Genomic DNA, 10,678 nt, shown 5'->3' with positions numbered 1-10,678 from the left:
TCACTGATGTCACTGTTTGCGCCGCTTAACGACATCACGTAACGTCCACCCACTTTCGCTAACTCCACCCAATGTGTCCACCCACTTCCAGCCAGCACGGTTCAGCGCAGTTGTAGTCGAAATGCAACTTCAATAGCCCCGCTCAGCCCGACTCAGCACGGCACGGCTCAGCCCGACTCAGCCGCGTTGGTAGTGGAAAAGCGGCATTAGTCAGACAGAACTGAGGAAGGCTTTCGGATGAGAGGTGAAACGTTTTCAAGAAACTTCAAGCAAGTCCAGTTGCTCTCTTCTACCAACCACAGATTACTAAGTACCTGGATGACTGAGATTCTTCACAGATATGTTTCAACAAATAGTTTTGTATTGTCAAGCTTTTTGATTCATTACTATACAGCAGTTCTATTAAAATTTAGTTGATTACCATCACTTCAGACTCTATTTTGCTGTTTACAATAAATTGGAAATGCTTCCCCAAATGTCCTGAAAGTCTCTCGGATAACCCCGGGTTTTTTTTTTTTTTTGTCCCCCCCCCCCCCGGCGCATGCCAGTGGCTCCCAGTGAAGGGCTTCAGCCTTTTTTAATTGTACCCTCCTGTTCTCTGCCTCGTACCCTTTTTTATTCCCCTACACTTTGAGACCACTGACTAAGGCTAATTTATTGGAATATTTGCATATAATCTGTAGTCCATATTCCAACACTCAATAAATTCTGCTAGATTATGTGTAAAGTAATGAGAATTTGCAATAAGTCACAGTTAATGACATGCTATCTTTTTGGAATTGAAGTCTGTCCTGTCCTCCGACTTGCAGTTCAGGCTGTTTTTGTAAAATGCCTAAAACTGACTTTGGACGTGTATTTAGAAGCTGGATGGACTTGGAAGATGGCTGAGGACTACAATTGACTTGCTAACTTTAGGACCGCAGTTGGTTGTCATGAACACTTTTTGCACTCAAGCTTCCATCAATGAACAGTTTATAACCTCAACTAAACAGACATCATGTTAAAACTTATCATGCTATCTGTTCTCACCCAAACGAGGATGGGTTCCTTTTTGAGTCTGGTTCTTCATGTTGTCTGAGGGAGTTTTTCCTTGCCACCGTGGCCACAGGCTTGCTCGTTGGGGATAAAATTAGCTCATGTTTTGAAGTCACTAAAATGTTGTAAAGCTGCTTTGCGCCAATGTCTATTGCTAAAAGCGCTATAAAAATAAATTTGACGGTGCTCACTGGGATAAATCAACAGCGTCACATGGTTTAAGATCAGAAGTATGAGCGTATGATTTTGTTCTTTGCAAAACTCGTACAACCCTGACGAGTCCTTGAGACCGAGGGCATCGCAGTCACAGCACAGGCGGTTAAATACAGTAGGTGCACTTGTAAGTACAGAATGATCTTTCTAGTCCCTGAGGTACCTGGATTTTTATCTGGAATGATCAGTGTTGACCAACCAAAGGCTAACAATGAGGTTTTAGATTTGATCAAGACTCAAGTGTTTAGTCCTTGCTACGATGATCTATTCCATAGCTAGGGAGTTAGCAGTACCCGTCTGAGGTAATATATTGATCTGGAATGTTCATGGCTTGCTTTGGAGGGCTGTAGGAATCTTATTCTCCAGGCTGAAACTAACAGGAACCAAAAAACTACGGTTTGATGGAATTTGGTGTTTTTTGACCTGTTTCAGGTGGTTCAGTTTGACCCAGGGCAAAGGAACTTGATGGGTCTTTTTGAGGATGTAGAAAAGGTGTCTCAATTTTGATTTAAGATATTAAGGCAGACCAGAACTGGCTAAAAGCAGACAAATGGCTTTTTTTTTTTTTTTTTAAATGCATGGCCACCTCATCATTGGTTGGTGAGCTAAGAGTCTGTCAAATGAACATTCTGACATTTTTAAGAGGCATCATTCAGATGCGCTCCCCCTCCCCCCCCTTTTTGTTTTGTTTTGGGGGGGAATTGCAGTGTCTCAGCCATAAAGGCTGAAGTCAAGACTGGATTTGAGTGGATTCTATGGTTCCAGCACTGATTTGTTTCCTTAAAATGGAAGGTGTGCTTGGGCCTCTCTGTTAAAGCTCAGTTGAGTGAGAGAAGCTGGCCCTGAAGGCTTAAAATGGTGTCTCCATGTTGAGTCCTCCTCTCCTCTCCTCTCCACTCCCTTCCCCAAAGACTGTGGTCACTTCTCTAGAAGAACAGTTATTCACTTTATGGAGATCGGTACGGTTCTGTGTTGTCAGATCGGCAGGACAGCAGGATCGCCTCAGACAGTCGTAGGAGATGCACGGAGTTCCACAGTGTCTGTTCTCCATCTCCTCGTCACTGAACTCTATCTGAACAGTGATGCTGTGCACTCCCAGTCGATGGAACACCTCCCTGATCTGCATATGGAGGTGTCGAATTTCACCTTTAGAGCTCTCAAGGTCAGCAGTCACCTTGACGTGCATGGAAGCCACGTTCCGGTCTTTGGCCAGCTCCCACACGTGCACTTCGTGAACGCCAAGGACTCCGGGCAGCTGGCATACGTCTTCCACTGAGCGATGGAGAGATGCAGCATTAGCCTGGACAACTTTGTGATGACAAATCATGTGACATCAGCCTTTTATACTCACGGATTGTGGAGACGTCCAGGTTGGGTGGACTCATCTGTAGCAGAATTCTGGTGGTCTCTTTGACTAGAGGGATAGCTGAGGACACGATTATGGCCACCATGACCAGTGTCAGGCTCGGGTCCACGTAACACTGCCAGTTACAGGGGGCGCCAGCTGGCAGGGGCCAGATGTAAAACAGCACTGAGACGACCACCACCACAACTGAGCCTAGAGCATCGTTCAACACGTGGAGTAAGACTCCTATGGGCAGGAAAGGAAGAAATAAGAACAGAACAAGAGCCCTGGACTGCAAGGACTAAAACCTGCGTGAGAACCTGGAGTACTTCAGACAGGGCTTTTAAAGGGGGGGCCCTCACCTTTTTTTTTTTTTTTTTTTTTTAAATCAGCATTCTACATCTTTCTTTCGCTTTTCAAGGAGTCTGAGGTCTAAACTTGGGGTGGCTGTCAAAGTTGGAATGCAAAACCCTTGTGTACAGTTTTTTGTTTGGGTCCTCTTTCTTTCCTGTTGGCATTTTAAAGTGACCATAATGCCTCCTTTGTAATGCTTTTAAAATGAATATACATTGACAAATGAATGAATAAAGTGGAGGAAAAATAATATAAATTTAATCCAGCACAAAACTATCCATAAATTGCGGTTTTTAGATCCTGGAAGAAGGCAGCCTTGCCTCAGGGCTAATCTCGCACGACATGCGTGGAACCAGAGTTATCTGGGTCATTTTGGTTCATCTGACTCCATGCTTGCTTACTCGCTGAAATTGGATATTGTTGGAATCTTGCAAAAATAACGATGGGAAAGTGCTGCCTTGTTTGGATGTTCAAATTCCTAAACAAGACCTCAGTTCACGAATTTCCAAGAAAACCCACATCTAAAGCAACAGTGGGTGAGGTCTGTGCAAACAAAGTGGACAGATTGTCTCCTACTAATAAATCTGATCAAGTGTTCACCACCAGAACAACCACATGGGAATTATTGGAGCAAAAAAGAAACCCATTTATTTAACAAATGACATTTGGACAGTTTAAGCCCCCTGTTATCACTGACACCGTGCACCAGATGCAGAATTATGAGCAACGTTTACATGCTCATGATGTCTGCTGCACTTTAACAGGAAGAAAAATGCGCACGATCACTAATTATTAACTGAAACATGTTAAATGCTCTCCAATTGCAGTATCGCAAGACTCGTTGTTTTTAGTTTTGTTCAGGAAAACATGAAGGGTAACCACCGCATTCTGCACCGATCTCGCACATGCTACAGAGGAAGACTGTCGTGAACTGCCAGTTTCTTGTCTTGTGGTTCTCTTTTCAAGCCCCCTTCCTCTGGAATATCCTTGATCATCTGCCCCTTCATCTGACATAAGAATCCCAATTGCATCAGAATTCTCTCCAAAACGTGATTCCATATTGAGACGGGTCTTGCACACATGAATTAAATTGATACCTGAATTGTTACACGTGTGACATCGCACACCCCTTCAGGACCTTCTGGTTCAGTCGCGGCAGATTCTGTGAAAATCGGCTGATCTTATTGATTTTCCATCAATTTATGGCCTTTTGGATCGGCTATGGTTCGAAAACACGCATGCTCAATCGACAGAATGATCCCTTTGTACAAAGGGGGGGGGTTTAGAGGCATTACTTTAAGCTGTTTTTTTTTTTCTTGATTGCTTTCCCTTTCTTTTTGTTGTTTTCTTGCTTTCATCCACCAGTGCTCAGCTGTCTTCTTTCCTCCTTTTTCATCCTTTCTTGACCTTGTTCTCTCAGGTTCTCATTTGCCCTTTTTGCTTTTTCTTACTCCTTTTCTATTTGTTTGGCTATAAATTGATTAGACGGGTTTGTGCAGCATACTACCGTTCAAAAGTTTAGGGTCACCCAGACAATTGTGTTTTCCATGAAAAGTCACACTTTTATTTACCACCATAAGTTGTAAAATGAATAGAAAATATAGTCAAGACATTTTTCTGGCCATTTTGAGCATTTAATCGACCCCACAAATGTGATGCTCCAGAAACTCAATCTGCTCAAAGGAAGGTCAGTTTTATAGCTTCTCTAAAGAGCTCAACTGTTTTCAGCTGTGCTAACATGATTGTACAAGGGTTTTCTAATCATCCATTAGCCTTCTGAGGCAATGAGCAAACACATTGTACCATTAGAACACTGGAGTGAGAGTTGCTGGAAATGGGCCTCTATACACCTATGGAGATATTGCACCAAAAACCAGACACGTGCAGCTAGAATAGTCATTTACCACATTAGCAATGTATAGAGTGTATTTCTGATTAGTTTAAAGTGAGCTTCATTGAAAAGAACAGTGCTTTTCTTTCAAAAATAAGGACACTTCAAAGTGACCCCAAACTTTTGAACGGTAGTGTACATGCAGCTTTTATTGTCCAGAATCTGAATTGAATCTAAAGGTTTTATTTTATTAATTACAATCCTGATGCATGTTTTCTGCACAGTGGCACAAAATATTGAGTACGCATCTAAAAAATAACTCTCAAAAGAGGATTCTAGCTAGCAGGAGCACAGTTCTAGTGAAATAAATGCATGCATTCTAAAAGACCGTGTATAGGAGGCTGAGAGTGCGTACCTCTTATATTCAGCGGTGGCCCATCGCTGTGCTTGTTCTCTTGGTGTTGTGAAGCAGCCCGCTCGGAGCCTGTGGATGAACAGAACACAAGTGCTGAGCACACTTGCTGCTATGACAGGAGTTTTGCACACCACTTACATGGATCTGAAGGAGGAGGACATGTGCATGGACACGTTCACAAGGTTATTTTCAACACGTGTTCTTTCACGCATCATGGCTTTTCTCTCGGGTATATGTGCTCTTGTTAGCTGCTTCAAATTAGAAAAATGTGTACTTGCAAGAAGCATTGGAGTGTTTTGAATCAGGTTAAATAACTGAAGAGTTTTGTGCGTTCTCAATTAAAGTTCCTTTACAGAAGAATTTTCCTTGGGACTTTTTTGCTCTCTTTAACCCTTATCTGCTGCACTTTGTGGAGAGAAATAACCAGTCAGACCAGGGGAACTGGGCAAACAGTTTTGGCCCAGAGGCCACACAAGAAGGTTGAAACAGCAAAGCAAGTGTGACATGTTGACAGACCAGACTGATGCATCTCTGCACCTCCAAGTTCAGTTTTCCTGCATCACTAGGAATTCAATATGTTGAGCTAAACTTGTCAAATCCAGTTCTTCATGGGACAGTCTGTTTGCAGGTTTGGTCAAAACGTGCAGATTCAGGGTGGAAATGGAGTTGCTTTTTAACCACGTTCATGTAGACAATCGGCTGTATTGTGAACGTAGTTGTTAACATGCTTGCTTTTGGACTACATGTGTAAATGGTGGGTTTCACTCGAGCGTGCCCCAGAGAACTCTGGCTTGCATGATGCAAACAATAAACATGGCCACGCTCTGAAGTTTGTTTGGTTGTACTGCTTCTACGCTGTCCCCTGTCATTCATGCATGAATTGCACCTGATGGACGCATAGCCTTAACTTTTGATGTGTGCAACCAACGCACCAAACTGATACGATGGCTGCCTTGCAGATTGTGTGTCAATGTGGACTGAAATGCAAGTACATCTCTGCCCTAAGATTGTGCATGGATTGGAATCTCACCACCCCCAGTACATTCTTTGCTGAACCCCACTGTTAACAGGACAGTTTGCCTCCGTGGTGTTGGAATACTTCAGATGTGGTCTTGAAACAAGGACTACTACTTGAATGTCTTGGTTACATCTTGGAATCGGCTGTTTTTACTTGGATTTGTAGTTTTTATTTCAAGACCACAGCTGTGGGGATTTCACTAAATTGCTTGTAGATAATTGCATTGTTCCTGCCCTTGATCCACTCCTTTGCATAAATGGATTTAGAGGTAGAACCGCAATTGTTCAGATGCTATCAATTAGGGGCATTCTTGAGATTGAACCGAGGTCACACCCTGCTTTGGCTTTTTTTTTTTTTTGCAAAGCCTTCAACTCCATCAGCAGAGAAGTTTGTTTGAGATTTTGCCTCTATATGGAATTCCATCACCTACCGTTGGTGCAATAAAATTGCAGTACACAACACTTCAGCCACCCTTATTTCACCCGATGGAGAAACTGAGTCACTTGGAGCAGGTATCCTTCAAGGCGACACACTTGCCCTGTTTCTTTTTGTCGTTGTGCTCGATTACATCCTACAGGTTTCGCTTGATAAAATTAAGGTCTTAAGCTTTGACAAAGCAGAAGACATCTCGCCGAATACCTTACAGATTTGGACTTTGACCTAGCCTTGATATCAGAATCCATAAAAGATGGAGTTATTACTACAATTGCTAGAATGTGCCACTAGTCAAGTAGCCCTCGATTGTAAAAAGGGAAAGACAACTTTTATCTACATCTCCCTTACCATGTGATCTAAAATCCCTAAATGCCATTAGCATCAAAGTAGATGACTTCAAATACCTGGGATCCCATGTCACAGACTCGCAAAAGGAATTCAAGATCAGAAAAGCTTTGGTGTGGGAAGCCTGTAATAAGCTAGAAAAATCTGCATTCAAATTTGTCTATTAAGGTCCAGACATTTAGAACTTTAGTAGAGCCAGTTCTTCTGTATGGCTTAGAAACCTGGACTCTAACTACCAAGCCTGAGGGTTATCTTGACAGATGTGTCTCTGTTAAGAAGAGCACAGAACATCAGCTGGAGGGACCATGCCACTCTTGGCCAAATCTATGGAGGATTACCCTGAGTATCCCAGAAGCTTAAGCAAAAGCGTCTACGGTTTGTTGGCCATTACCATCATGCCACAGGCGAAGTAATTTCCTCTCTCCTATAGTGTCCTCCTGGCAAAGTTGTATCCTGAAAGTTAACATACCCAGACACCATTGCCAGGGACTTGGGCATTGATATTGAAGACCTGGGTTCAGCAACACAGGACTGCTGTGTCTGGAGAGCGTTAGTCATGGGAATCTTGCCCACCCCGTGGTCGAAGGAGGATGATGAAATGGCTTGTGCATTGTCTGTACTTGTTAACGTTTGATCCTGTGATAAGATGTAAAACTTCCTGCTTCAAATGTGACCAATAATGTCACTTGTTACAAATTTTTCATCAGTGTTGTTGGCTGTCCTCCCCCTCTCCACATTTGATTTTAGGTGGTCTTCACGATGATGGTACCTCCAGAGTACGTGCTGATCAGTGAGACTTGCTGTCAGAGCTGCTGTTTGGGGAAAATTAATCAACACCCCCTCCTGACCAATCAGAATCAAGAAATTTAAATACTGCCCATAATGTAGTGTCTAATTGGACACAGAAGATGGTGGCATTGTTCCCTTGCTGACAGATTAAAGCAAGTTAATGACAGTTGTAGAGTGGAAACCAAAATGCTGACTCACTCTGACAAAGCTGGAAAGCTTCTAACCACAAATCGCACTCTGGTAGTAGTCACATGATTCCACTCTGGGTTTTTTTTTGGTCAATTCCTCTTCGAGTGAGTGCAAGGTGTGTGATGTGATTTATCTATCAAAAAATAAAATCACCAGCTGGGAGGTCTGTATCGTGAAATACTGTGACCAAGGTCTTAGAAGTACCGACTGAGGCCCTCTGGGCCGAGGTCAGCATTCAAGGCCGAGGTCACGGTATTTCACCATACGGACCGACCTTAAGCTGGTAAATATTTTTTTTTCTTTACCAAATTCTAACAGAAAACGAGAGCGCCCGAAAGGGAAAGCAGAGCTGAGCCGCCATTTTGAATCCTCATTCACGGCTGTAATGCAAATGGCTTCCTCCTCAGTATACAAGTGCACTTCCATGGCAGGAAAAAACCTACATTTTGCCACCTATGTAGTCCCCTATTTATACAAAATTGAGTCAATCAGGATTCAGCCATGTTTTTGCTCAGCGTTGGCAACAGTTACAGGTTTTCTGCTTTCTCCTGAAATGCCTCTTATTTTGTCTTCCTCAGGGTAGTAAAACTTGCTTTTACTGTCAACACTGTCGTTATCGCGATCCATGATGTAAAATTTAACGCCAATCTCCTGAGAGATGCAAAAATGAAGGTTAACTAGAAAAACACTCGGAGAGCGCAGGCCTCCGCCAAGAATCCTTTAAAAAAAAAATCCGGGATCCAGAAGGTGATCCGGATCGCTGCCAAAATTGAATGGATTGTTACTTGTGCCCAGTCTCACACCTGGGGGTGGAGTTTCAGAGCAATCTGTTAACTTTTTTTTTTTTTCCGTAATGTTGCTAACAAACAAACCAACGCTACCAAAAACATAACCTCCTTGGTGGCAGTAACGAGCGACTTGCCAAAGGTCTGTATCGTATGATATGGACCTGCTTGCCAGCCAATCGGAGCACAGGATTTGATGGAAACCGGACAGCGAAAAAGTGTATACACTACCATTCAAAAGTTTGGGGTCACTTTGAAATGTCCTTATTTTTGAAAGAAAAGCACTGTTCTTTTCAATGAAGCTCACTTTAAACTAATCAGAAATCCACTCTATACATTGCTAATGTGGTAAATGACTATTCTAGCTGCAAATGTCTGGTTTTTGGTGCAATATCTCCATAGGTGTATAGAGGCCCATTTCCAGCAACTCTCACTCCAGTGCTCTAATGGTACAATGTGTTTGCTCATTGCCTCAGAAGGCTAATGGATGATTAGAAAACCCTTGTACAATCATGTTAGCACAGCTGAAAACAGTTGAGCTCTTTAGAGAAGCTATAAAACTGACCTTCCTTTGAGCAGATTGAGTTTCTGGAGCATCACATTTGTGGGGTCGATTAAATGCTCAAAATGGCCAGAAAAATGTCTTGACTATATTTTCTATTCGTTTTACAACTTATGGTGGGAAATAAAAGTGTGACTTTTCATGGAAAACACAAAATTGTCTGGGTGACCCCAAACTTTTGAACGGTAGTGTATATTTTAGCCTGCTTTGATCATGTTGGGATAATTTTGATTTTCTCTCTCTCACACACTGAACCTGAATTTTAACTTTCAAGTTGTAAAGGCTGATTTTGAGGAGGTGGCCATGCTGAGTTCCACCTCCACACTGAACTCCTTTACTCCATCGTGCGAAGTGTTTTTTAATTTAAGAACAGATCATGTTGATTGTTTTCCCCACCCTGTGAACAAAACCTTGAAGTGATGGAACCCCATCCCTGACCTCCACACTGTGAGAGCTTCATTTCTGAGCACGTGAGGTTTGGAGAACGCGTTCCTCCAGCGCTGGAGTGTGGAACGGGGACGGCGGCAGTAAACGGAGTACCTGCTTCACCGTTCCCGACCCTGCTGTCGGAAGATCTGCCTCCCCGCCGCCGCCTCCTCGCGCACAGCCACCGGCGGTCCTGGAACACGATCAGCCCGGTGATGTTGACCGCGAGCCCCAGGGAGCCGACGATCAGCACGATGACCGGCTCGTCCACAGCCTCGGGCCGCGCGAGCCTCTTCAGCGCCTCGGCCGCCACGGAGCAGCAGAGCGCCGCCAGGAAGGCCGCGTTGGCCAGAGCGCCCACCGCCTCAGCCCGGGCCAGGCCGAAGGTGCACCGCGGAGAGGCGGGTCGCCGCGCCAGCCTGCCCGCCGCCAGCCCCACGCACAGGGACACGATGTCCGACAGCATGTTGAAGGAGTCCGACACCAGCGCCAGCGAGTTCCCCAAATAACCCGCCACGATCTCGGCCACGAAGAAGATCCCCGTGATCCCGAGCATGAAGCTCAGGCGGCAGGTGTTCCCGCTGTAGCGCCCCATGGTGATGTCCGGGTCCGAGCTGCTGAGCGCGTTAAAGCCGCACCGCCTCGAGCCCGCGCGCACTGCACGCTCCTCCTCCTGCGGTCCTTTTGTTCCTTTCGGAAGCAGCTTCCGGTTTCCATAGTAACCGCGCATCCTAGCGGTGCATCTTTAAATATTCTTTTGGCTGCTCCTGATTAGGGGTCGCCACAGCAGATCTTATATCTCCGTTGCTCCCGGTCTTCCGCATCCTTCTCTACCACTTTTTCATGTCCTCTCATCACATCACATCGCCTCCTCTTTGGCCTTCCTCGTTTTCGTGTGCCTGGCAGCTCCATCCTCAACATGCTCTGCAGCTCTTC

General features: G+C 44.5%; 1 protein-coding gene across 2 annotated transcripts; it reads right to left on the bottom strand.

Moving 5' to 3' along the window:
* Positions 1-527: 527 nt before the first annotated feature.
* On the bottom strand, positions 528-10,378 carry slc30a10 (solute carrier family 30 member 10). 2 transcript variants are annotated; one of them, XM_060925251.1, is made up of 4 exons: positions 9,857-10,378; positions 5,194-5,262; positions 2,600-2,839; positions 528-2,520 (listed from the first exon to the last, which is right to left on the bottom strand). In XM_060925251.1, exons 1-4 carry the CDS (start codon positions 10,335-10,337, stop codon positions 2,099-2,101), a joined length of 1,212 nt encoding a protein of 403 aa, XP_060781234.1. In that variant the 5' UTR covers positions 10,338-10,378; the 3' UTR covers positions 528-2,098. The 2 variants fall into 2 exon arrangements, with proteins under 2 accessions (XP_060781234.1, XP_060781235.1); XM_060925252.1 differs by lacking the exon at positions 5,194-5,262.
* Positions 10,379-10,678: the final 300 nt, after the last annotated feature.

The sequence above is a fragment of the Neoarius graeffei genome, chromosome 7, assembly GCF_027579695.1.
Source record: "Neoarius graeffei isolate fNeoGra1 chromosome 7, fNeoGra1.pri, whole genome shotgun sequence".
Lineage (NCBI taxonomy): Eukaryota > Metazoa > Chordata > Actinopteri > Siluriformes > Ariidae > Neoarius > Neoarius graeffei.
The sequence above is the reverse complement of the archived record's forward strand: the minus strand, read 5'-3'. Positions and strand labels throughout refer to the sequence as shown.

What these genes read in the sequence shown, in the direction of transcription:
- slc30a10 (XM_060925251.1), bottom strand. Translation starts at nt 10,337, where the DNA reads ATGGGGCGCTACAGCGGGAACACCTGCCGCCTGAGCTTCATGCTCGGG. An exon ending in GGTCGGGAACGGTGAAGCAG is followed by an intron (nt 5,263 to 9,856) that starts GTACTCCGTTTA and finishes GTTCATCCACAG; the next exon opens with GCTCCGAGCGGGCTGCTTCA. An exon ending in GCCACCGCTGAATATAAGAG is followed by an intron (nt 2,840 to 5,193) that starts GTACGCACTCTC and finishes TCCTGCCCATAG; the next exon opens with GAGTCTTACTCCACGTGTTG.